The sequence below is a fragment of the Brassica rapa genome, chromosome A08 (genome assembly GCF_000309985.2).
Source record: "Brassica rapa cultivar Chiifu-401-42 chromosome A08, CAAS_Brap_v3.01, whole genome shotgun sequence".
Taxonomy (NCBI): domain Eukaryota; kingdom Viridiplantae; phylum Streptophyta; class Magnoliopsida; order Brassicales; family Brassicaceae; genus Brassica; species Brassica rapa.
Window position 1 is genome coordinate 19,025,578 of NC_024802.2, and position 21,651 is coordinate 19,047,228.

General features: G+C 31.6%; 2 protein-coding genes and 1 long non-coding RNA gene across 16 annotated transcripts; 2 read left to right on the forward strand and 1 right to left on the reverse strand.

Moving 5' to 3' along the window:
* Window positions 1–4,750: 4,750 nt before the first annotated feature.
* Window positions 4,751–7,256, forward strand: LOC103835695 (protein NRT1/ PTR FAMILY 5.15). The gene is made up of 4 exons (XM_009111885.3): window positions 4,751–4,874; window positions 4,951–5,168; window positions 5,253–5,800; window positions 6,270–7,256. The coding sequence occupies exons 1-4, from the start codon at window positions 4,751–4,753 to the stop codon at window positions 7,072–7,074; spliced, it is 1,695 nt and encodes a 564-aa protein (XP_009110133.1). The 3' UTR covers window positions 7,075–7,256.
* Window positions 7,257–8,681: 1,425 nt separating this feature from the next.
* On the forward strand, window positions 8,682–9,972 carry LOC103835697. Its single transcript, XM_009111886.3, has 3 exons — window positions 8,682–8,875; window positions 8,985–9,157; window positions 9,700–9,972. Exons 1-3 carry the CDS (start codon window positions 8,758–8,760, stop codon window positions 9,712–9,714), a joined length of 306 nt encoding a protein of 101 aa, XP_009110134.1. The 5' UTR covers window positions 8,682–8,757; the 3' UTR covers window positions 9,715–9,972.
* An 8,195-nt stretch (window positions 9,973–18,167) lies between these two features.
* On the reverse strand, window positions 18,168–21,222 carry LOC117127392. Of its 14 annotated transcripts, none has more exons than XR_004450373.1 (8): window positions 20,668–21,178; window positions 20,303–20,495; window positions 20,100–20,246; window positions 19,899–19,990; window positions 19,521–19,679; window positions 19,262–19,374; window positions 19,052–19,123; window positions 18,168–18,720 (listed from the first exon to the last, which is right to left on the reverse strand). It is a non-coding gene; the product is annotated as an uncharacterized LOC117127392 (long non-coding RNA). The 14 variants fall into 14 exon arrangements; XR_004450377.1 differs by having other exon boundaries at window positions 20,337–20,495; window positions 20,668–21,176; XR_004450379.1 differs by having other exon boundaries at window positions 20,100–20,210; window positions 20,337–20,495; window positions 20,668–21,173.
* Window positions 21,223–21,651: the final 429 nt, after the last annotated feature.

Sequence of the window (21,651 nt, forward strand, 5' to 3'; positions counted from 1 at the left end):
CTTGAATGGGGTGAGTTTGACAATCTATTTCTTTGATGTCTTATTTTGTTACCTCTCTATCTCATTTGTTCTTTTTATCTTCAGATGGGTACCAAATGGAGTTGTTGGATCCCCTGCTTTTACTGCTTATGATCAAGGTCAGCGCCAAAGCGACACTTATTTCTCAAGTCTTTTGTGATAACTATATTTATACTTCATTTTGCGGTTTGCCTAGGAAATTTCATCAGTTTAGTTTCAAGAGATCATGTATAGAAACAAACTGCTTCTTCATGGTTTTGATTTCTTTATAGTTATTTCAGGTGGATCCTGAATAAATGCAGTTTCCGGAATTACTCCGTCAACGAGGCATGCAAGAGATGATATCCCCGCAATGATAGAGAAGATTCACAAAATCAAAACTTCAGAATTCAGACTCTACCAGCCTAATGTGGAAGAGGTAGTACACGAGGAGCAACCTTATAAGCTCTACGTTATCTATGAATTATGGAAAGCTATGCTTTTATAAAGTTACATGTAGCATGTCTGTAGTTTCTTTTGTTCTTGAGACTGGCTTAGAACACATTAGATGCATGTATGAGACTGTATTCTATTTAAGTCATCTACCCAAACTAGAATACAAAAAGGGAGACACATATGTTACAAACTTTGTATGATGTTTGTTGTTACAAATGTATAGACGAGTTTCTACAAAAAGCCATATGTTTACAATACACCTAATTTTTGTGCTTAAATACTCTGATTCCGACAAATAAAAAGATTTAGCAGAACGCACATAAAAAGTTTAGGAACACGGTATATAGTGCAAAAGGAGTGATTGTTTGGACTTTGGAGCATCAAACTCAAATTCTACTGTCTTAACATGTGGGGCAAAATTAGACACAGTCGTACATAGTATACAAGTAGTTGTTCCTCAATTGCTACACCACATATTGGGCACTTTGTACACTTGTCTGGACAGACTCTGAAACAAAAAATGGCACAAAAACAGCATATGAACATTGCAACTGAGTCAGCTATGAGATCTAATAATAACGATACGACCTCACAGGTTCCTATTTTCTTATAGTTAAACTGAACCGAACCAAACCGTGTTCTTTACATAACCCAATTGTCAATTGTCTGATGTTGTACTCAATCCAAATGGTTTGGTTTGGTCTGGTTTTGAACAAACTAAACCGATAAACCGATAACTTAATATATTTTTATACATTAATAAACAATAAATATATATATATTAACTATTGTATTTTTTTAGTTAAAGTTCCATTTTCCATTTTTCTTAACTTCTATATTTTGTAAGTTTCGAAATATGATGCAAATAATACTATTATATATATATATATATATTCTCTAATGCAGATTATTCTTATATTACTACTATTACTAACCACTATCAAATGGATAAAAAAATTAATTTTGAATTCGAATCCGGCGCGTAGCGCCGGAATACCCCTAGTATTACATAAAATATACATAATACTCTAACCCAGGGCCAGGCCTGAGTAAAGGCCAATGAAGCATGTGCTTTAGGGCCGGTGAGATAATATATTTGTTGGGGCCAAAAGTTTCAGAAATCTAATATAGCTGTACTGGTAAAAGAGGCCAATAATTTACGTTCATACCCGGGTTCGAACCTGTACTGATGCATATTTTAGCATTTTCGTCAATTTTAAAATTTAGTGGGCCAAAAAAAAAAATTGGCTTGTGGGCCAATAATTATCAGGCACGGCCCAATAATTATCAGGCACGGCCCTGCTCTAACCTAATTGTTGTTGTGGACATACACTTTATTTTTTTTGGTTATGTACATGTGCCCTAATTTACCATGAAAGAATCTCATATGCACGACTGGATATCATAAATTTCCACCATGTTCCATGATTTATTTTATCAATCACTACTGTTTCAACACTTCGTCCCACAAGTCTTAATGTTTAAAATCTCACAAAAGTCTTGAGACTTTGAGAGCGTAGTTGAGAACGTGAGATGTTAACGTAAACATGAACTTCATCAATAACATTTGACTACACTAAGCTAACAAAAAAATTAAAGCTAGAATCATTAGAAAAGTCATCAAGAAACAAATCTACAATAAAAACAAATAAACGTGATCACGGAATACGAATCAGCTAGCAGTATTCATATCTATCTTTTTATTTGTTCTCTTGATGACTATCACATTAAAAATCGAAAATCGTTACAAGATACATTGATAAGTGTGGAATATTGTCTGTTATATTATATCTTACAAAAATTACGACTTTACACAATATATTTCAGCCAAAAAGGGATAAAACTTTACACAACACATGAAAGACAAAGTAACAGTCAAAATCCAACTCCGTGTTTGGCGCAATAACACGGCCGATAAGGTTGTATCTTTGAAAACGAATAACAATCAAATGAGCATTTTAAACAAGAAGATTCAAATATGAAAATTAATCTGTCATCGAGACAACTTGGCTGATCTTGACACACACAAAAAAAATCCAAAAGGAAAACTAGTAGAAGCAACAATAAAGCCCAAAATCTAACCAATTCGACATAGATATTTTTTTGTCTGGACGTGGATTTTGATGCACGTCGAAAATATCTAACCTTGTAACCAAAAAGAACAAATAAAGTGACAGCTAAACAGAGGATAAGAACATGCAACCATCGTTCAAAGTTTAAGCAACTTGGAAAGAATTTCAGGAAAACAAATAAGTAAATGAAAAAGGATTCTCACATTACATTTATCAAAAATAAAAGAATTATCACATTACAGTCAAAATAAATTTCAGATGATAAATTAAATTAAATCCTTAATTAAGAAATACTCTGAAAATGTAAAACATTATTTGTAATATATTCGTAATGAATCAGAACAACAACAATTAGTAGCAGTTGTTATACAATTTTTTTTTTTTTAAACATAGATGTTGTGGTTCTTGATTTTAGATTCTTAATAATAAGTCGTGCGCCAGTTAAACCACCATCATAGTTGAGTTGACTTTCGATTGAATAAAATGCGACAAGAAAATATCTGCTGACTAAAAACAAAACAAAAATATACTAATACAGCTAAAAGTACATGGCTCGTGTAACACTCTTCAATTAGAAAAAAATACATGCAAAATAAATCCCTTATATATTAAAGGAGAAGCATTGTAATAAATGCATTCACACTATAATAGACACGTGGAAGTCTCACAATGATTTGATAATAAATATGCTAACGCGTTTACATTATATTCATAAATGTGTTCACACTATATACTTTATATTTTTAATATAAAACTCATATGCATAGTTTCAATAAAACTTTGGATTTTTCGTTTCGAATCAAAACAAATAATGAATCAAAATCTAAACTATATATATTATTTTTATTGTTTATGGATAAAGTCAGGGAAAAACATTTCTAAATTTTGATTCGATTTGTTATCCGTTTTGATTTGAACAAAAAAATATGGATATCCGTAACTCTACGAAGCAAATCAGTTACTAAAATACAATTAAAAAAAATCACAAATTCCAATATTTTTAGGAACGGATATCAAATTTGATATGTTATATGCATATATATACATATATGTACAGAATTATATATATGTTATATATATTATAGTTTATATAAGTTTACAATATTTTATGAATTAAATTTATTATAATAGGTATTAAAGTTAAAAAAGTTAAATAATATTTTATTTTGTAATAAAATGTTATTATTAAATTTTTCAATTATTTTATAAATTTTATTTTATTTACAGATCAAATAGGATATTCTTTAAAATTCTAAATCATTTCGGTTATCAGAGTCACCGACTATCCAGGTGGCTAAAGATTGAATCGACTTGAATGCCTCTAAATACCAAGATATTCGATCTGTGTCCACCTCTATTTACGGATACAATTGATTTTTCTTTATATGAAAAAATTTCAGTAAAGTCAAGGCCTTTTTAATTTTTAATTAATTTTAATTTTATCTTTCATGTATTATTTAGAACAAAAATGTCATTTAATATTAATTAACAATATCTTTATATATTTGTCATTTATTCTTATATACTTTTACATACATATACATGTGCACCTTGATGTGAGCACTTTATAAGTATTTACCACCACTAAAGTATCTATTTTTTTTTAGAAGTTAAAATATTTTTTTCTTAATGCTTCTTTCACTACCGACCAAATTGTAGTGAAATGAGTTGTTTTAATAATTTTCTTTTCTTTTTCTTGAACTATTATCCGCTTACAAACTATGATATGAAACCATTGGTTCGACATGAAGATTATCTAAAATTTATAACATGAAAATAAACAAATAATAGTAATTTTTGGTTTTTACCAAAAAGACTAAAAAATCAAACATTCTAACAGAACAAACTAAAATAAATATTAATTTAAAATAATAGTTATATTTTAGGAGATTAAAAACCAAAAAAATAACTTAAAACCGAACCGATATCCAGATTAAACATATTTAATATGTCTTTATTAAAAATAACAAAACTAATAATTACATTCCGCGCAAGGCGCGGATTATTACCTAGTTAAATAGTAATTGGGTGTCACTTTAGAATGGTATGAACGTACACGTACATTCCTTTATCACATTCCTATCTAATAAATTGACGAAGAAAATATCATATATTAATTACATCGTGTTCATTAGTGATGAACAAGATTTATCTTTAAAGGTCAAGTAACCCTCCACGTTTTCTCAAAGTTTCAGATCTCCTAAATCTCACAATCGGCAAGAACAATGAAGAAACCCGAAGAAGAAGCTTCACTTCTTGAAGATTACGTCAGCGATTCCGTCGACCACCGTGGAAGTCCCGCCGCAAAATCATCCACCGGCGGATGGAGATCCGCCTGGTTCATCATAGGTGAAGAATCTAACTCCGGTTTGTCTCTGTTTTCTCAACGTAGCTCATAAAATACTAAATGAATCTTGCTTTTCAGGTGTTGAAGTTGCAGAGAGGTTCGCTTACTTTGGAATAGCTTGCAACTTGATAAATTACCTAACCGGACCTCTCGGCCAATCGACGGCGGCCGCCGCCGTGAACGTGAACACGTGGTCGGGAACCGCCTCCATGCTTCCTATTTTAGGAGCTTTTGTAGCAGACGCTTATCTTGGTCGTTACCGTACAATTCTTGCAGCTTCCCTCATCTACATACTGGTTAGTACAAAAAAGAAATTATAAAAAATAGTAAACCGGTTTGGTGACGGTACGAATTAAACCGAAATTGAAATTTTATCACAGGGACTAGGACTATTGACATTATCAGCTTCCTTGATCCTTACGGGAGAATCAGAGCAGCGCGTCAATGTTTCTGCTAAGCCCTCTGTCTCGGTGAACATACTTTTCTTCTGCTCTCTTTACCTTGTCGCGATAGGACAGGGAGGACACAAGCCGTGTGTTCAAGCGTTTGGTGCGGACCAGTTTGACTCGGGAGATCCAAAGGAAGTAATCTCGAGAGGATCGTTTTTCAACTGGTGGTTCTTGAGTTTATCTGCTGGGATAAGTTTATCGATCATAGTGGTTGCGTACGTGCAAGATAATGTTAGCTGGGCGTACGGGTTTGGGATCCCTTGCTTGTTCATGGTTATGGCTCTTGTTATGTTCTTGCTCGGGAGAAAATCTTACAGATACCCTAAGGGAAACCGCGAGGAGAGCAGTAACGCTTTTGCAAGAATCGGTAGAGTTTTCTTTGTGGCGTTTAAGAACCGGAAGCTGAGTTTAGCAGGGTCCGGTTTAGGACAAGGTCTGTTGGAGGATGGTCCGTCTGAAAAACATAGCGGTCGGCTCGAGTAAGTTGCATTTTGTTTCTGTTTCGTATAGTTAAATTTTTTTTCTTGTAAATATAAAAATTGTTTCAAAAATATATATATTTTATTAATTAATAAGAATCAATTAGAAACTCCCAAAAATCAATTATATTTGTCTAGAAAATTGATAATCACAGAAAATAATATACTCTTTCAGTTTCATAAAAATATCATTTTAATTACGCAAAAATTGTAGTTTTAGAATTTCAATGCACAAAAATTAGTAAAATGCATTGATCTACTAAATAAATTGTCATTTTTATTATGTGTGAAAAGTGTCTTGAGACACTGTTAATGAAAAGGAGAAAATATTTATTATGAAATTTTAATATATTTTTAATATGTGTAAAACACATAAACATACATATCTAAAATTTGTAATCATTTGAATTTTTGGTTTTGTACTGTTTGGTGTAATTTGAGTGTGAGTTTCTTTATCTTGTGTGAAAAGGTTCCTAGCTAAAGCGATGATTGCAAGGGAAGACGGTGCAGAGCCATGTAGCGGTAGGGATGTGGAAGACGCGAAGGCTTTGGTGAGGCTTATTCCGATATGGATCACATCGGTGGTGAGCACGATTCCATATGCTCAATTCATGACTTTCTTCACTAAGCAAGGCGTAACGGTGGACAGAAGAATCTTACCGGGTTTGGAAATCCCTGCGGCTTCTTTGTTATCATTCATCGGTGTATCGATTCTCATCTCTGTCCCGTTCTACGAGCATGTGTTTCTACCGTTAGCTAGAATGATTACCAAAAAGCCTTTTGGGATCACAATGCTCCAGAGAATAGGAGTTGGAATGGTGCTTTCGAGCTTCAACATGGTGCTCGCTGCATTGGTGGAAACTAAACGGCTGAATATCGCTAGAGAACATGGGCTCGTGGACAAGCCGGACGTGACGGTTCCAATGTCCATATGGTGGTTTGCTCCTCAGTATTTGTTGCTTGGGATGATCGATGTGTTTTCTTTGGTGGGAACACAAGAGTTCTTCTATGACCAAGTCCCAACCGAGCTAAGGAGCATTGGTCTCTCGCTTTCTTTGAGTGCAATGGGTCTTTCGAGCTTCCTAAGCGGTTTGCTCATCACTGTGATTGATTGGGCTACCGGAAGAAACGGTGGAGAAAACTGGTTCAACACTAACCTGAACCGAGCCCATGTTGATTACTTTTACTTGTTGCTGGCTGCCTTCACGGCCATTGCTTTCATTGCGTTCTTGTTCATCTCCAAGTTGTATGTGTATCGTCGGGTGGACCAATAAGAATTCACAAAACAAGTTTTGTTGACATTCATGTCATAGTTGTGGTTCTAACTTGCAAGTTATAACGTCCTTATTATTTGATTTTTTTTTATTTATATTTGTGGTTCTAACTTGTAAGTTATAATTTGCTTATACTTTGATTTGTGTTTTTGTTTGTGTTATTTACACATTTGATTTGTGTTTTTTTTTTGTTAATGGTTATATATATTTCTCAACAAAAAGTGAAAAGGAAAGTCTCACCCTTTAAAGACATTGTGTATAATGCCAACAACAAGTCTTTTTCTCCTTGAAAGAACAGCTGGAAGAGCCAAAAGGAATATTTGATTTCGCGACTGCAGATAACCAATCAAAATGATGAACTGATTTGAAAATTTAATTATTACTCCACTTGGGTGCTACCGAACAAAAACATTACTCCACTTGGAGAAAGTTCTGTCCAACTTTGGTTCTTGTCGGAAGAAACACGTATCTGCCAAGCCCGCGTGTGGTAAGCTAGCACAAGGGTTGAAGATATGGGGTCAAAGGCGAAGGCGGTGAACTCGTTAAAGCTCCGGATCCGATTCCTCTTGTGAACAATTGAGCTGTGCATGGACCACTAAACTAAGTCTTCGTCTCTCTAACTTCGGATTGAATGTTTTTTAGTAACATGGTGGGCTTGTCCTATATGTATTAGAAAGGGTTTGTTCATCCCAAAATTAGTATATGTATTTGAAGTAAAATAAATACCAATCGATTACAAGTAAATTCATATTAATGTCACATGAAATTTTCAAATATTAGGGTTGGCCGTATTCACACACCCAAAATAAAAAGATCGCATCTAGTCGACTACTATTCAAAGAAAAACACGACTACTATTCCAAGTATACTGAACGTTGAACCAATAAAGATCACTCGGTATTTATTGATTTTTCCACTTAAAATCAATTTAACCGTTTCGGCGGAAAACACGATTTAGGGTTTAGTTTAGTCAAGAAACAAAAATTTTGGTTTTAACGGAAAATGATTTTTTTCCGACAAAAAACGTGATTTCCGATTGAATATATTACATAATAATTATAACAACTAGTTAAAATAATTTTTATATTATATTAAAAATATTTAGGGTTTTTGAATTTTGATATGCAAATGTAGCATCCAAACTCTACATTTTTGCATTTCAGAGATCTAGATATTCATATATATCATAGATTTTGCATATAGATGTTGTATCCAGATGTTTGATGTAATAGTGTCCAAACAAACAATATCAAACAATATCTGAACATTATCATCCAAATGTAACGTCTAGATACAAAAACAAATTGTGCCTAATTCAATTCACATCCAGTAAAATATTTTTGCAAAACTTGTTTTCCTTAAAGATAATTGAAATTACATATTTAGATCAATATACTAAACATATAATTATTGGATAATTTAAATTATCATTAATTTTTAATATAAATTTAGTTCCAGCTTGTATTCGTTGTTGTTCAACAAATTCCACTTTTGTTATTTGAAATTCACTTGTATCAAAAGTCAAAAATATAAAAATCGACTCACCAAAATAAAATGTTAAATCTATGCGGCCCAGTACTTAATAAAAGAATCGGCCCATACTCCGGCCCACAAAACCTTGACATCGATAAAGTGAAGGAGGAGAACTTTCCGAGAAATCAAAACTAGAATCGAGCTGCGAAAATGGAGAAGAAGAAGAGTGATGATGTCAACTCTAAATGGGACGCGTGTCTCGATCTCACCGCTCGTCGCGTAGTCTACTCCTCCCTCGGCGGCGCGTTCGCCGGTCTTCTCTTCTTCAGTTCGGTTTTTCTTTTCTTTTCCCACTTTTCGATTCAGTTCAGATCTATCTATGATTCATCATCATCATCATCATCATGATAAAATCAATTCTCTTGTGTTTGGCATAGGGAGTCCCGTGACAAGATGGGCGTCGATTGCGTTTGGTGCTGGACTCGGTATTGGATCTGCGTACACTGATTGTTCTCGTGTCTTCGATGCATCATCGTCGTCTTCAGCTTCCGCCGCTTTGGTAGCTCCCATCAGTACAGAGACTTCTTCTTCGTCTTCTTATGTATCTCAGGTGAATCGAAAGTTTCTATTCGCCTTTGCCTTATTTGTTGGAATCTCAGTAACATAGTTTATATTGGATCATTTATTTCTTTGCATTTAGGATAAACATTGGAAGTTGAAAATGGTGATAATGTTATCATAGTAGTTTAAAAAAATTAATGATTCAGGTAGCTGATAAGAATCGATAATCGAAACAAATAGACTTTCTCAAAGCCGGACATCTCCATCCCCAGTCCATATTTTACTCCAAAATGGCGTATAGAGTAGTGCTTTAAACTTTTGTTCATTACTCCGTCGGGGACGGAGATCTATACCCTAATTTATAGTAGTCTATCAGTAGTACCTTACTTCACCTCTCATAGTTTACAGGTTTTGATTAGAAGTGTGAAAAGTTTGAATCTTCTTTTTTTTTTTTCAATTTGTAGTAAGTGTGGTTATCAAGGAAAAGTGATCATTCCAGTCATGTTTGTAACATACGATGTGCTTTTACAAAGTCGAATCAAGTAGTTGAGTGTGTTTTATTTTGTTTGTAATCTTGTTGATTTATTCCAGGCAGAGGAAGAGTAAGAGAACGAGGAGTCTTGAGGATGAACCCAAACATTGATGATGGGTATTTACTACAAGAGTTGTTGTTATATACTGGTTTTTGAGATAATATGCAATTGTTAACCCTTTGCTTTTCAGTGGTTTTGTACACATTGGCTGATGCCAAAACATGTTTTACGACCAACTCATTCCGACTTATTTTTGGGAAGAAAAAAAAAATCATACGTTTTTTTAGAAATTCAAATCAATAATACTTCCGGATTGGTTTGCTCGACTCTACCGGGCTCCTTGTCCACATAATAAGAGTTATTGATATGTTAATAGCTTAATAGCCATCTTTAGCTCTAACAATTTCATCCATGTTTTAGCTAACTAACAAGTTGTGTATACTCGTGAAGTCCATCTCGTCTTCGGTGTTCATCGTGGCCAACACTTTGTTTCCGTTCATATTCAGTATGTGTGGTCATAATTCACAAGTGTAGCATATACTTTAGGATCAATGTACTTCTCCAGAGTTCCCTATAATCTATAACCCGATCAACGTCCATGGATACAATCATCTCGACCTGTTCACACTTCTTGATGACGGTCCATTAGAAGAGTTTTGACGGACAATTAGAAGACTATCCTGTCTCTCCAGTTCTAACTTAACTGCCATGCAAATGTCCCTCGTGGTGCTGTCGTCCATTTAGTTTGCTGGTTCCTTCTGAGGAAACATCGAGAGGTCGGGATGATACTACACGTTCTTATCTTTTCTTTTTTGGAATGAATGTAAAATTTATTCAGTCAAATACTTTCAAGTGCTTCTAATTCTAATATTGTTTGAAACTTATAAAAAATCAGAAAACACTCATTTCGAACATCAAACATGAGACATGACTCATGTTCTTACTCCAAACCATGTACATAACCCAACTTCCAATTTATCATCTCCCATTTGTTGGATAGAGAGAAGTCGATTTCTGACGTTTATGTCTACCACTCGAATCATATGTTCCTTTGCGCGGGAGAAAAAAACTCTGTATTGGCAAATACTACAATTTTCGGTAATCGGCGAGTGATGTCATTGTGGATAACTGATACTGATTGTATAACTACAAAGAAAAAACAATAAGTAGGGAGTGCAGAATGCCAAGTTAAAAAGGTGAATAATAAATAGGAAGTAACATACTCCTTCAGTTTCAAAATAATGTATATTCTAGAATTTTCGTATTCATTCAGAAAACACGTAAAATTTTGACAATAAATTGATTATTTTCTATGTGTAACTATTTCATATGATTTTTAATCAATCAAAATTCAGTAAATATAATTAATATTTTTTAAATTTAAAATTTGTCATTATTATATATACATTGAAAAGTATAGTATGATTTTTTTTTTTTTTTAAAGCAGGTAAATAGATTTCTGTTTTTTTTTTTTGCTTTTTGGAGATTTTGTGTAATGTTGACTAGATATAAGATCGAAATTATTTTGTTTGACGCAATTAATTATAGGTTTGACAAACTGTGATGCATACCTAAACGTGTTAGTGATCCATTTTGAAAATTTTGGATCCAGTTATTACTTTTTTTATTACGAAAACTGCTCATCACATAGCCCATCTAAGGAGTAGGAACGGGAAGCTCTAACTTCTCACTAGGAAAAGGTTTCGAAATCGACGGTCGCTTCGGTGGCCGGTGGCTATTGCCGCCGGTTACCATATTTCTCTTTTTGTCGACGGTTCACTGCTTCCCTCCTTTCGCCGGTTCTCTTTTTCCGGCGCTGGGATTTCGGTTTTCGTTTTTTGGTTTCTCACCGGCATGTTTGGATCTACTGATCTGCATGTCTGGTTTACAGTTCTAGTATCGCACCTACTGCTAGGTGGATGACTGGCTTGGACTCTGGGGCCGTGCTGTTTTCCGACAGTGGTCGCCGGCTTTTGTTTCTGATGGGTCGTGTTGATGATCTCCGATGGGCGGAGCTCTGACAAAGAAAGCGTGGTGGTGTGATTTGGGAATTCTCGGATGAGATCTTGAAATGTTGATCGATGCTCTCCGATGATTGAAACTTGAGATGGTTGGTTTGTTGTGAGTAATACTGTTCCCGGCAGTTCTCCGGAGGTTACTGTGGCGCCAAGGAGGTTTTCTCCGGCGTAAAGCTTTGGTCGGTGGATGCAAGGAGCGGTCTTCGACGCGTGTCCTTTGCTTCATCTTTCGTTGTACACGTTGTGTATACGTGGCTTGTCACTGATGGGTTGCGTTGGGCCTCTTTGGGCTTCGTTTATGTGTTTCAAAAGTTTGCCCGTTTGTGGGCTATGTTTAGTTGTTTGATTTTGGGTATAGTTCGGACTTGTACGTGCTCTTTTGTTTTTTAATAATATCAATACAAGTTAAGTGAAAAAAAAAAAATTAAATTTTTTTTTAAAAAAACATGTATGAAACCGAGAGAGTAAATGGTTGGATGCCAATCTTGCAGAGACACCGAGTCACTCCAACAGCATACTTACAACATTTCCCAGAATTTTAGGTACCAACATCGCCGGTTTTCTCGGGAACTTAATTACATGTAAATTAAAAAATGATTATATTCTCCATCGTATCGGAAAATAGGTTAGATGTTGTATTATCTCATTTCAAGATATAATTAATCAAGAATTAAATAAATCGCGTTTACACAAGCAATCAGTAATCTTTGCGTCTTTTACGTAGGACCGGCACGAATGTCATTTTTATCCTAACTAGATCTTTTCTCCGCGCTACGCGCGGAAAATATATTTAAATTTGTTATATTTATCATTTTTATTTGTATGTGAATTTTTGTATATTAAATTATATATAACTAATTTTAATTTTTTTTTATATTTTTAGTTTGAAGCAAGTATTTCTATTATATGTAACACAATTAACTAATAAAATATGAAGAATCAAGTCCGAGATTTTAGAGTTATGTAAAAAAATATAATTATGTATAGAACATAAAGTATCTTAGTTTAAAAGATCGGAATCTCATCTCGAATAAATTCACGAAAAAAAAAGTACTCCAATAACCTACTTAAAATATAAAACCTTTTTTTCAAAAAAGCGTACTTAATAATATTATTTTACGTATAATAGTTGAAAACTGACAATTGAATGTCGATCTAGAATATTATTTTAATATATCTAATGGTAAAATATTAATTGTAATAAACAAATTTTGAATTTTGTAATATTACATGAATTAGAAGTCTTTAAAATCTAAAATCTATTTTATTAACATAATATATTTTTTATTCATTTATTATTTTGACGTTACAAAATATTTGCTTTAGTTTTATTTATATATTAATTTTTTAATAATTTAGTTTCTTTTTAAGTAATTTTAAAATTGTCAATAATAATATATTTAAAATTATTTATTTAAATATATTCAAATATGATGTCTCATTTTTATGTGTGTTTGCGTTGAGCATATTTAATTTGTAGTTTGTATATTTAATAACACCTTGTTGCGTGCCGTTCTATGGTTTTAATAAATGTGTTGTCATTTTATTTTTATTACTACTAACATAATTTTTTAGTGATCAATGATAATGTATTTTTAACGTTATGTATTATATTTTATCGTATATTTTCTAACTCTTCATGCTGGCACTTTTTTAGAATCATTTTAATTAGATATTAGGTCTAAAGATGTAAATAAAATTTTGTATGTTGTAAATTTAGACGTTTTAGTGTAACTGAGCACTATCAATTCTGGAAATTATATTATGATATTATTTTACTAAATCTTTCTTTCTGTGTATATTTTTTTATTTTATTTGATATTTTTACAATTTTATTGCCTTATTCTTTAATTGCAAAGATTTGATATTTCTAATTTTTGTTTCATATACCTTAAAAGTCTTTTGTTGTTTTTGTTTGGTTTCTTTCTCCAATTACAATGTACGGTTCGACCGTTTCTTTTTTTTTTGGGATCAAACTACTTATATCATCAGATAAAAAAGCTTACAGTCTAAGAATGGAGTGAGTATTTGTGCTAGAGAAAACTGATTTAACCACTTTTTTTTTTGAACAAAAACTGATTTAACCACTAATATAGTGAAATATTATAATATTAGATGGTATGAGAACTCTTCTCTGTTGTCTTACGCTAGAGATAATTAAGTTGTTGTCAATTAATTTTATATTTTGTGATAACTGAAAGTACATATTTATGTCTTCCTTACATCATCCTTAATTGGTTTACGGTTCGATCATTTCTAATATAAGCTTTTCATTATTTTCTTCCAATTAGGAATGCACATAATAAAAGAAATTTAAGGTGAGACACCTTTACAATTTTGTCCTCATATCAATATAGAGTTAGTTTATAAATTACTCTATCTGTTTCAAAATGTAATAAGTTTTAATTAAAAACTGTAATATTTAAAAGTTATTACTTTAGAAAACAGTCATTTAATATATAAATTTAATTAATTACACAGTAATTTACATAATTTAATTGGCCACACAATATCCAATAAATATAAAGTTACATTGAAATATAAAAAAAATGTATATAGTGAAACAAACAATACTTTTAAACCATTATATTATAAAACAAAGGGAATATTCAAATTATATTGAAACATTAGAATAGTAAGAATCAGAGAAGCTGAAATCTCAATGTCGATCATTTACGTCGGTCATGCCTCAGACCATCTCCAATGTATTCCTATATTTTTTCTCTAGAGATGGATTTGTCTCTGATGTATTTTTCTATTTTCTCTCATAAAAAAAGAATATTCTTGATATATTTTGTTTTGAGTTTACAAATAATAAATTTTATTTGTGAAAGTTGAAAACCAACCCAATTTATTTTAGTATTTTATAAAATTATGTTATTATTTACACTTAATATTTCTTTACAAACTCTTATGTAAACAAAAAAATATAATTATATTTATATAAATAATATATTTCACTAAAAAAATATTTTCGGTTATAATTGTTTAAATAAAAATATAGTTTCTCATTGGCCGATTATTTTCGCCTACGTGGACACTCTATCTGAGGCTTATATCCTCCAGTTTTAATTAAAATCTGTAATATTTAAAAGTTATTACTTTAGAAAACTATCATTTAATATATAAATTTAATCAATTATACAGTGATTTACATAATTTAATTGGCCACATAATATCCAATAAGTATAAAGTTACATTAAAATATAAAAACAATTTATATAGTGAAACAAAAAATACTTTTAAACCATTATATTATAAAGCAAATGGAATATTCAAATTATATTGAAACATTAGAATAGTAAGAATCAGAAAAGCTGAAATCTCAATGTCGATCATTAACGTCGGCCATGCCTTAGACCATTTCTAATGTATTCCTCTATTTTTTTCTCTAAAATAAAGGACTTTCATTATATAGTTGAATTTGTCTTCGATGTATTTCCTCTATTTTGTGAAAGTTGAAAACCAACCCAATTTATTTTAGTATTTTATAAAATTATGATATTTATTTACACTAAATATTTCTTTACAAACTATTATGTAAATAAAAAAAATATAATTATATTTATATAAATAAAATATTTCACTTAAAAATATTTTCGGTTATAATTGTTTAAGTAAAAAGTTAAATGATCATTTTGTAAAAACTAATAGAAGATGTGACATGGCAACAATATAGTTTCTCATTGGTCGATTATTTTCGCCTATGTGGACACTCTATCTAAGGCTTATATCCTCCTTTATTACTTGTTTGATTTATTCGGAAGGTTATTTAGTATTTTGGTAAGTGCATAGATTTAGTATTTGTGTGTAATTTTAACCCAGAAATATTTTGTGTAAATTACTATTGAATTAATAGTTAGAAAATTATATATTATTTTCTCTGTCTTTATGGATGATTAATAGCTAGGAATTTCTCACATTTACATTTGTCATTATACGGTTCTCACTAAATTTATTTGAAAAGATATATGTAACGTATTTTTTTTTTACATTGCCTTCATAGTAATTAGAGTTTAATTGTTGGTACTTTTGTTTAAACTGGATCATGTATTTGAATATTAAGAAGTTTTTCTGAATGATGATCAATCAATTTTGTGGGTCAAAAAAAAAAAAAAAATTTTGGGTCAAACTTTCACTTGGTTACAATTAATTTAGTTAATATATTATACTCCATATTCTGCTTTGTATGTTAATGTAATTATATCTCCATTGCGTGTGGGTGTAGTTCTTTTGAGTTATATATTTCTCCCTTGGCAGTTACCTATATGTAACCTGGTGATCCCTTAACAATTTTACTAGATTCTGACCCGTCCTTTGAAAGGGCGGGTATATTTTTTTAATTTTGAGAAATTTAGTTTTTATATTTGTGTTTAATATTAATATTAATTTAATATCATTTTTGGTAATTATATTAAATATGTCAATGGTTGCATAACTGTACACTTGTGTCATATGCATTTGAGAAATTATTTTTAAACTTTATTCCTAAAATTTGCAACATATTATATTTTTTTAATAGTTACCTAACATAATTCGTCAAAAATATCCGTACCCAAAAAACCCACTCGAAATCAACCCAAAAATCAAAGTATCATACTCTATTAGATTGGACCCATATACTCAAGTGGTTCTTAAAGTGTTATATCGGAAAACAAATGTAAAACCCAATCTGCACTGAAAACCGAACAAATGTTTTTGAATTTTTTTTAATATATTCTATTAAATATATATATATATATATGTGGGTTAATATGGTCTTCGGTAAATAAAATAAAATTGAATAATTTTGTGATTCTTTTGATTTTGATGAAATTGTTATGATGTCATTCAAAAAAAGAGAAAATGGTAATATATAAAAATAAAATTAATTGATATGAAATATTAATAACCTATTATAAGATTATGTTATTTATTTTAGATTTAAAATTTATTTTGATGATAATTTTAAGATATTATTGAACACTTGAAATAGTAATATATAGAGAAATTTATCAAGTAAAAAATAGTATACTTCAGCAATAAACATTTTTTTATGTAGACGTATTTCATTTGAAAATTATCGTATTTTTCAAAAGTGTTATAAAGATTACAATTATGGTTTTGTTGTCCAGTTTTTCACGCCTCAACATTACACCAAATCGAGTGAGCATCTGAACACACATATATACATATAGTGAAACCTCTATAAATTAATAATGTTGGAACTACACCAAAACTATAATTTTTATTAATTTATATAGATATTAATTTATTGATAAACTAATTAAACAAAAAAACTCAATTTGGGACTATAAAATTATATTATTTTATAGAAATTTTTAGTGTATATTGATTTAAAGAGTATTAATTTGAAAAGGTTATATTATATATATATATATATATATATATATATATATATATATATATATATATATATATATATATATATATTTCAATCTTATGGTTTCTATTCTTCCACCCGCTCAGATATATTACGTAACCGTAAATTCTAAATCTTGTTTTAGAATACAGTAGACGTACCTTTTAAAATTTTGGATATTTTATATAGGTTAATTGGAGAGTGATTTTGAGACAATTTATGATATATAAGTCTTGATAAATCTTAACAACATGTTGTATTTTGATAATTTCAGTTATTTTTAAATAAGTTAAGTAACTTAGAAATAAAATACCTGAATCAAAATAGATAGTTTAGTTATCTAATTTATTTTTTAATATTTTTGTGTGTGCTTTAATATAGTTTTACTTTTACCTACACGGTTAAAAGGTAATAGACAGATTTTATGATTGTGTCATTATGAACATGTCTAGTACACGACTGTTATTCCATGTAACCGTGGATTTTAATTAGTTAGTATTGTTTGTTATGCGCATTATGAGTTTGTGATATAGTTTTATACGCATGCGCATATGTATAAAACATGCGTAACCGTGGATTTTAATCAGTTAGTATTGATAAGAGAGATGGTCCCGAGAATATAGGAATTAAAGGGGAGTTAGTTTGATAACCATTTTCGTAATAGGTAGATTATGGTAGTTTTAATATTTAAACATGTAATATTGATTTTAATTACAGTTATATTTAAAGTTGGACTTAACTATTATCAATAGGACATGTTCCTAATTTAATAGTATTGATTAATCTGGAGAATATGAATCCGGGTGAAGATTATTTTCTTGATCACCTACCCATCTACTCGAACATATGAGATAAGTGGTAACTCTTTTGGATTGTGAAGCAATGAAAATGTTTCTTCAACTCTGCTCAATTAAATTAAAATGTTCTTTTTATTTTATTAGTGGACAAACCATTCCCTTTCGTGTAATTGGAACCCGAGGATAAAAATATAAAAGTTGTTATTTTACACATGACAGAATCATAAACAGAATCAGCACAGTTAGACGAAACAATGCAGTTTATATTAACAACACATTACACAGCAATTAGAATTGATGATCGGTTTCTTTTCTTTTTTTTTTTATAACTTTTCTATCTCAAGTAATCTCCTTCTTAATGTGCTATGTATATTCCCTTTTCATGTTTTAAAAAAAAGAAGTATATTCCCATTTCTTTCCGATGACACTACATTAGACAACGGCCCTGTTCATCGGACAAAGGTCGCGGCAGCGACTGCCGGTTAGAAAAGCACATAAACAACAGAACAATTAATGAAAAAAAGATCACAGTGATGAGAGAGAAATGGTCGCTGACGACACAAATTCATTCCGGAGAGTGCCGCTGTTTTATGTAACGATTCACACTTTGTGTTCATCTGAACAATAAGTGATGGCTGCGACTTTACCTAGGCCAAATTTCTTCATTTTGCCGTTGTATTTTGATCGCCATTGCTGCCGCAGCGTTTGCCTGACGAACATGGCCAACATATAACTCAGCTCTGAAATTATTGATAGACCTAGACCATATATAAAGTCTCATCTCTAAATGCCTAGCTCACTTCATCCTCTTCGAATCTTCCAGCGCTGCATATACGGTCAAATAGTCCACCTCCAACAGCATATTCCATGACAATAGTGATATGCTTTGGTATCAAAACTACCTGAAAAAGCCAAAAAATTAACACACAATGTATTTAGGAGATGCGAGCTGTGAAGATACTTGCTTCAGCTGGTTATTTATTTTCAAAATAGCTTTAATCATACCACTATCAAAGTGTATAAAATCAGTTACGTCCTTAAAGAAAATTATATTCAGATAGTAATGTGATGCGTAGTTAATAATCTCTCTTGCCACGTTCTCATCGATCTACATACCAATAAAACCTAAGCTAACTATCGTTGCACATCTAGATATTCCCTGGTTGATATCAAGATATTTCTCTTACGCTTATCAAGATAATTCTCTGAACATGATAACAGAAGCAAGTATACCTCAGTTTTGTCATCCTGCTCATCACGTTTTACTCAGCTGAATCATGCATCATCAACCTGTATAAGAGAACCCTACATGCAAATAAGAATCTTAGTTGTTTTCTGGTATGTAACATATAACTCTACATATACCATCTCCATATGTAGTCAGAGAACTTGGGAATTTATGTCAGTTTAAGTTCAGATATATGTCATCATGTTGATTTATACCTCTTTTGTTATCCATTTTCCCTTCCATGTGTATATAGGGAACGAAACAAACTGAGCATAGTTTTCAAGAGCTTCTGAATTCAGTCTGGGTCTGCAAATCCTTTGTCATCCGGCTACATAAGAATAAGAGGAAATTTAGGATACATGGTTTCATGACAGTACAAATATTTGTTTCTCCTCATTTAGATAAAACAACAACAACGCAGTTACAAAAAAATACAAAAAAACAAATATTTTCACCAAGCTACAAAAGAAATACCAAAGCATTATGATCCTTTAGATGCAAAGTAAGACAGGTCCCTCTAAGAATGATTAGCTGAGGATCAGTATCTTCTTAAATGGAAGATACTGCTTGAATCAGCTTCTCCTTCCCATACATATTGCTTATAGACTTTGGGCTCTTCATTGACACAGTAACCTTCAAAACATAGATATATATATATTACTAACGGAAGGGAGAACATATCGACATATCAATCACAGACTTGTCCATATCCTTCAAGAGGATCGCATGAGACTAAAAATATTAGACAACACCAAAAAATAAAGGAAAGATGGTTACTGCATGTTTTTGTTAGGTTGCTGATTCATTTAATATCAAAGATGCAAGTTAGAGACGGCACAATGTAACATATACCTCAGAAGGGCCTCCCAGGAATACAATAGAAGACTCAATACCTTGCTCAGGAGCAATCAAGTGAGGATGGCAACCGTTAGCTTAGTGACCAGCTAGGGGATGTTTAAATAAATCGGAATTACAGAAGATATTAAGCAGTACTGAATTACAAATATGAACCATCTATATATTTTAAAAAATGATTGGTTTACTAAATTAAACCTTTTTTTATCAGCACCTCACTTGGTCAATTAAATCTAAATTCGTAGCACCCCCAACGTTTCTTTCTATATCCATGACAAACATCCTCACATAAATTGCAGCAGTCATGCTCTTCCAGCAAGGGAAAAAACACATGTCACATGAAAGCTAGAAAAGTAAGATTGAAAACACACCATCAAATATAAAATTAAGAACATGCTTACGTGGTTCAAGGAAGGGAATAAGAAAAGGACGCACTCATGGTTCAACAAAAGAGTGTGTCCAACACGTTGATGAGCATCCTTACATGGTTCAAACACTCTTACATCCTGGATCTCTCAGAATGTAAACTGACGCAATGATGTTTATCTTATTATCGAGTCCACTAAACCCAAGACTGAAAGTACTTCACTTTTCCTGTTAAGGTTAGTAGCAATAACATTAGCAAGGTCAAAAACACAACACTTTAAGAAAAGTCGATCTAAAACACTCTTAAGATAAATTGTCATTCTCTATTCAGTATTCATAGTGTTCATCAAATATTAAGATAAACTGAAAGTTTAGAGATTTGGGTAATGAAAAAAAAAACCTTCGGTGATTGTAGATTTTACGGCGGAGAGCGCTAAAACTTTCTAAGAAATCAGTCGACAGCGGAAACCGATTAAGATCTGCTCTAATGAGATGGAAGCTGAAGGCCAATTAGCATCCCTACTTTAGCGGGATTATGGGCTTCTCAAAACTGAATCAACTTGACCGGCGGCGACTTTGTAGAAGTAAACCGTCAGAGATCGACGATTTGGAGCGTTTTAGGGCCATCATTGCGGTGCTTCAAGGATTCGGAGAAATAGTGAGCAATGGAGAGAAGTAAGAGGTTTGAGCATACTCTAAACAGCAGAAGATGAAGATGAAGTAATATATGGCTAGGGAAAGTTTGGGTCAATTAAATTAGAATCGTTACAGTAGGGGAATCTGAAAAGGTTGTAAACGGCGGATGAATGCATGAGTCGACTTAGGCTGCTGTGATTAATTAATTTTGTCTGTATATTGGGTATTAATGATGGGCCACGACAACAGAAAATTAGAAGCCCAAAACTAAGTTGACCGTGAAAATTTTGTCGAGTAATATCAGACTGACGTGGCAGAGTAAACTCTTTTGATTGGCTGATTTTAATTGATGACGTGGATAGTCTCACAAGGCTTCATATTCACCTTTTAGTATAGGTTAGATTATTATTGAATTTGTTATTTTTTGCTCTTAATATGAATGCAACTTTGTTTTGTCATTATATATTTCCATCTTCATATTTTGTCACTTATTGCGTATTATCTTTAATTTTCTTTTGCATTGACGGCCATGAAAATAATTTGTTTTCAGTATACAAACTTTCTAATATAGTAGTATACTATCACCACCGCTTTTTAAAAATCCATGAAATATTACTAAATAAAACAAAAAAAGAATTTTAAAAAATACCACCAATGATTTTTCATTTTTGTAAGGATTAAAATATTTTAAGAATCTTTTTTCTGGAAGTTGTAGATCTTTATAAAAATATAGGGTTTTTAGTAATTA

Bases quoted from the DNA above. Each gene is read 5' to 3' on its own strand.
- LOC103835695 (XM_009111885.3), top strand. From the start codon at position 4,751: ATGAAGAAACCCGAAGAAGAAGCTTCACTTCTTGAAGATTACGTCAGC. The intron at 5,169-5,252 runs GTTAGTACAAAA...ATTTTATCACAG, and splicing joins CTTCCCTCATCTACATACTG to GGACTAGGACTATTGACATT. The intron at 5,801-6,269 runs GTAAGTTGCATT...TTGTGTGAAAAG, and splicing joins AAACATAGCGGTCGGCTCGA to GTTCCTAGCTAAAGCGATGA.
- LOC103835697 (XM_009111886.3), top strand. From the start codon at position 8,758: ATGGAGAAGAAGAAGAGTGATGATGTCAACTCTAAATGGGACGCGTGT. The intron at 8,876-8,984 runs GTTCGGTTTTTC...TGTTTGGCATAG, and splicing joins CGCCGGTCTTCTCTTCTTCA to GGAGTCCCGTGACAAGATGG.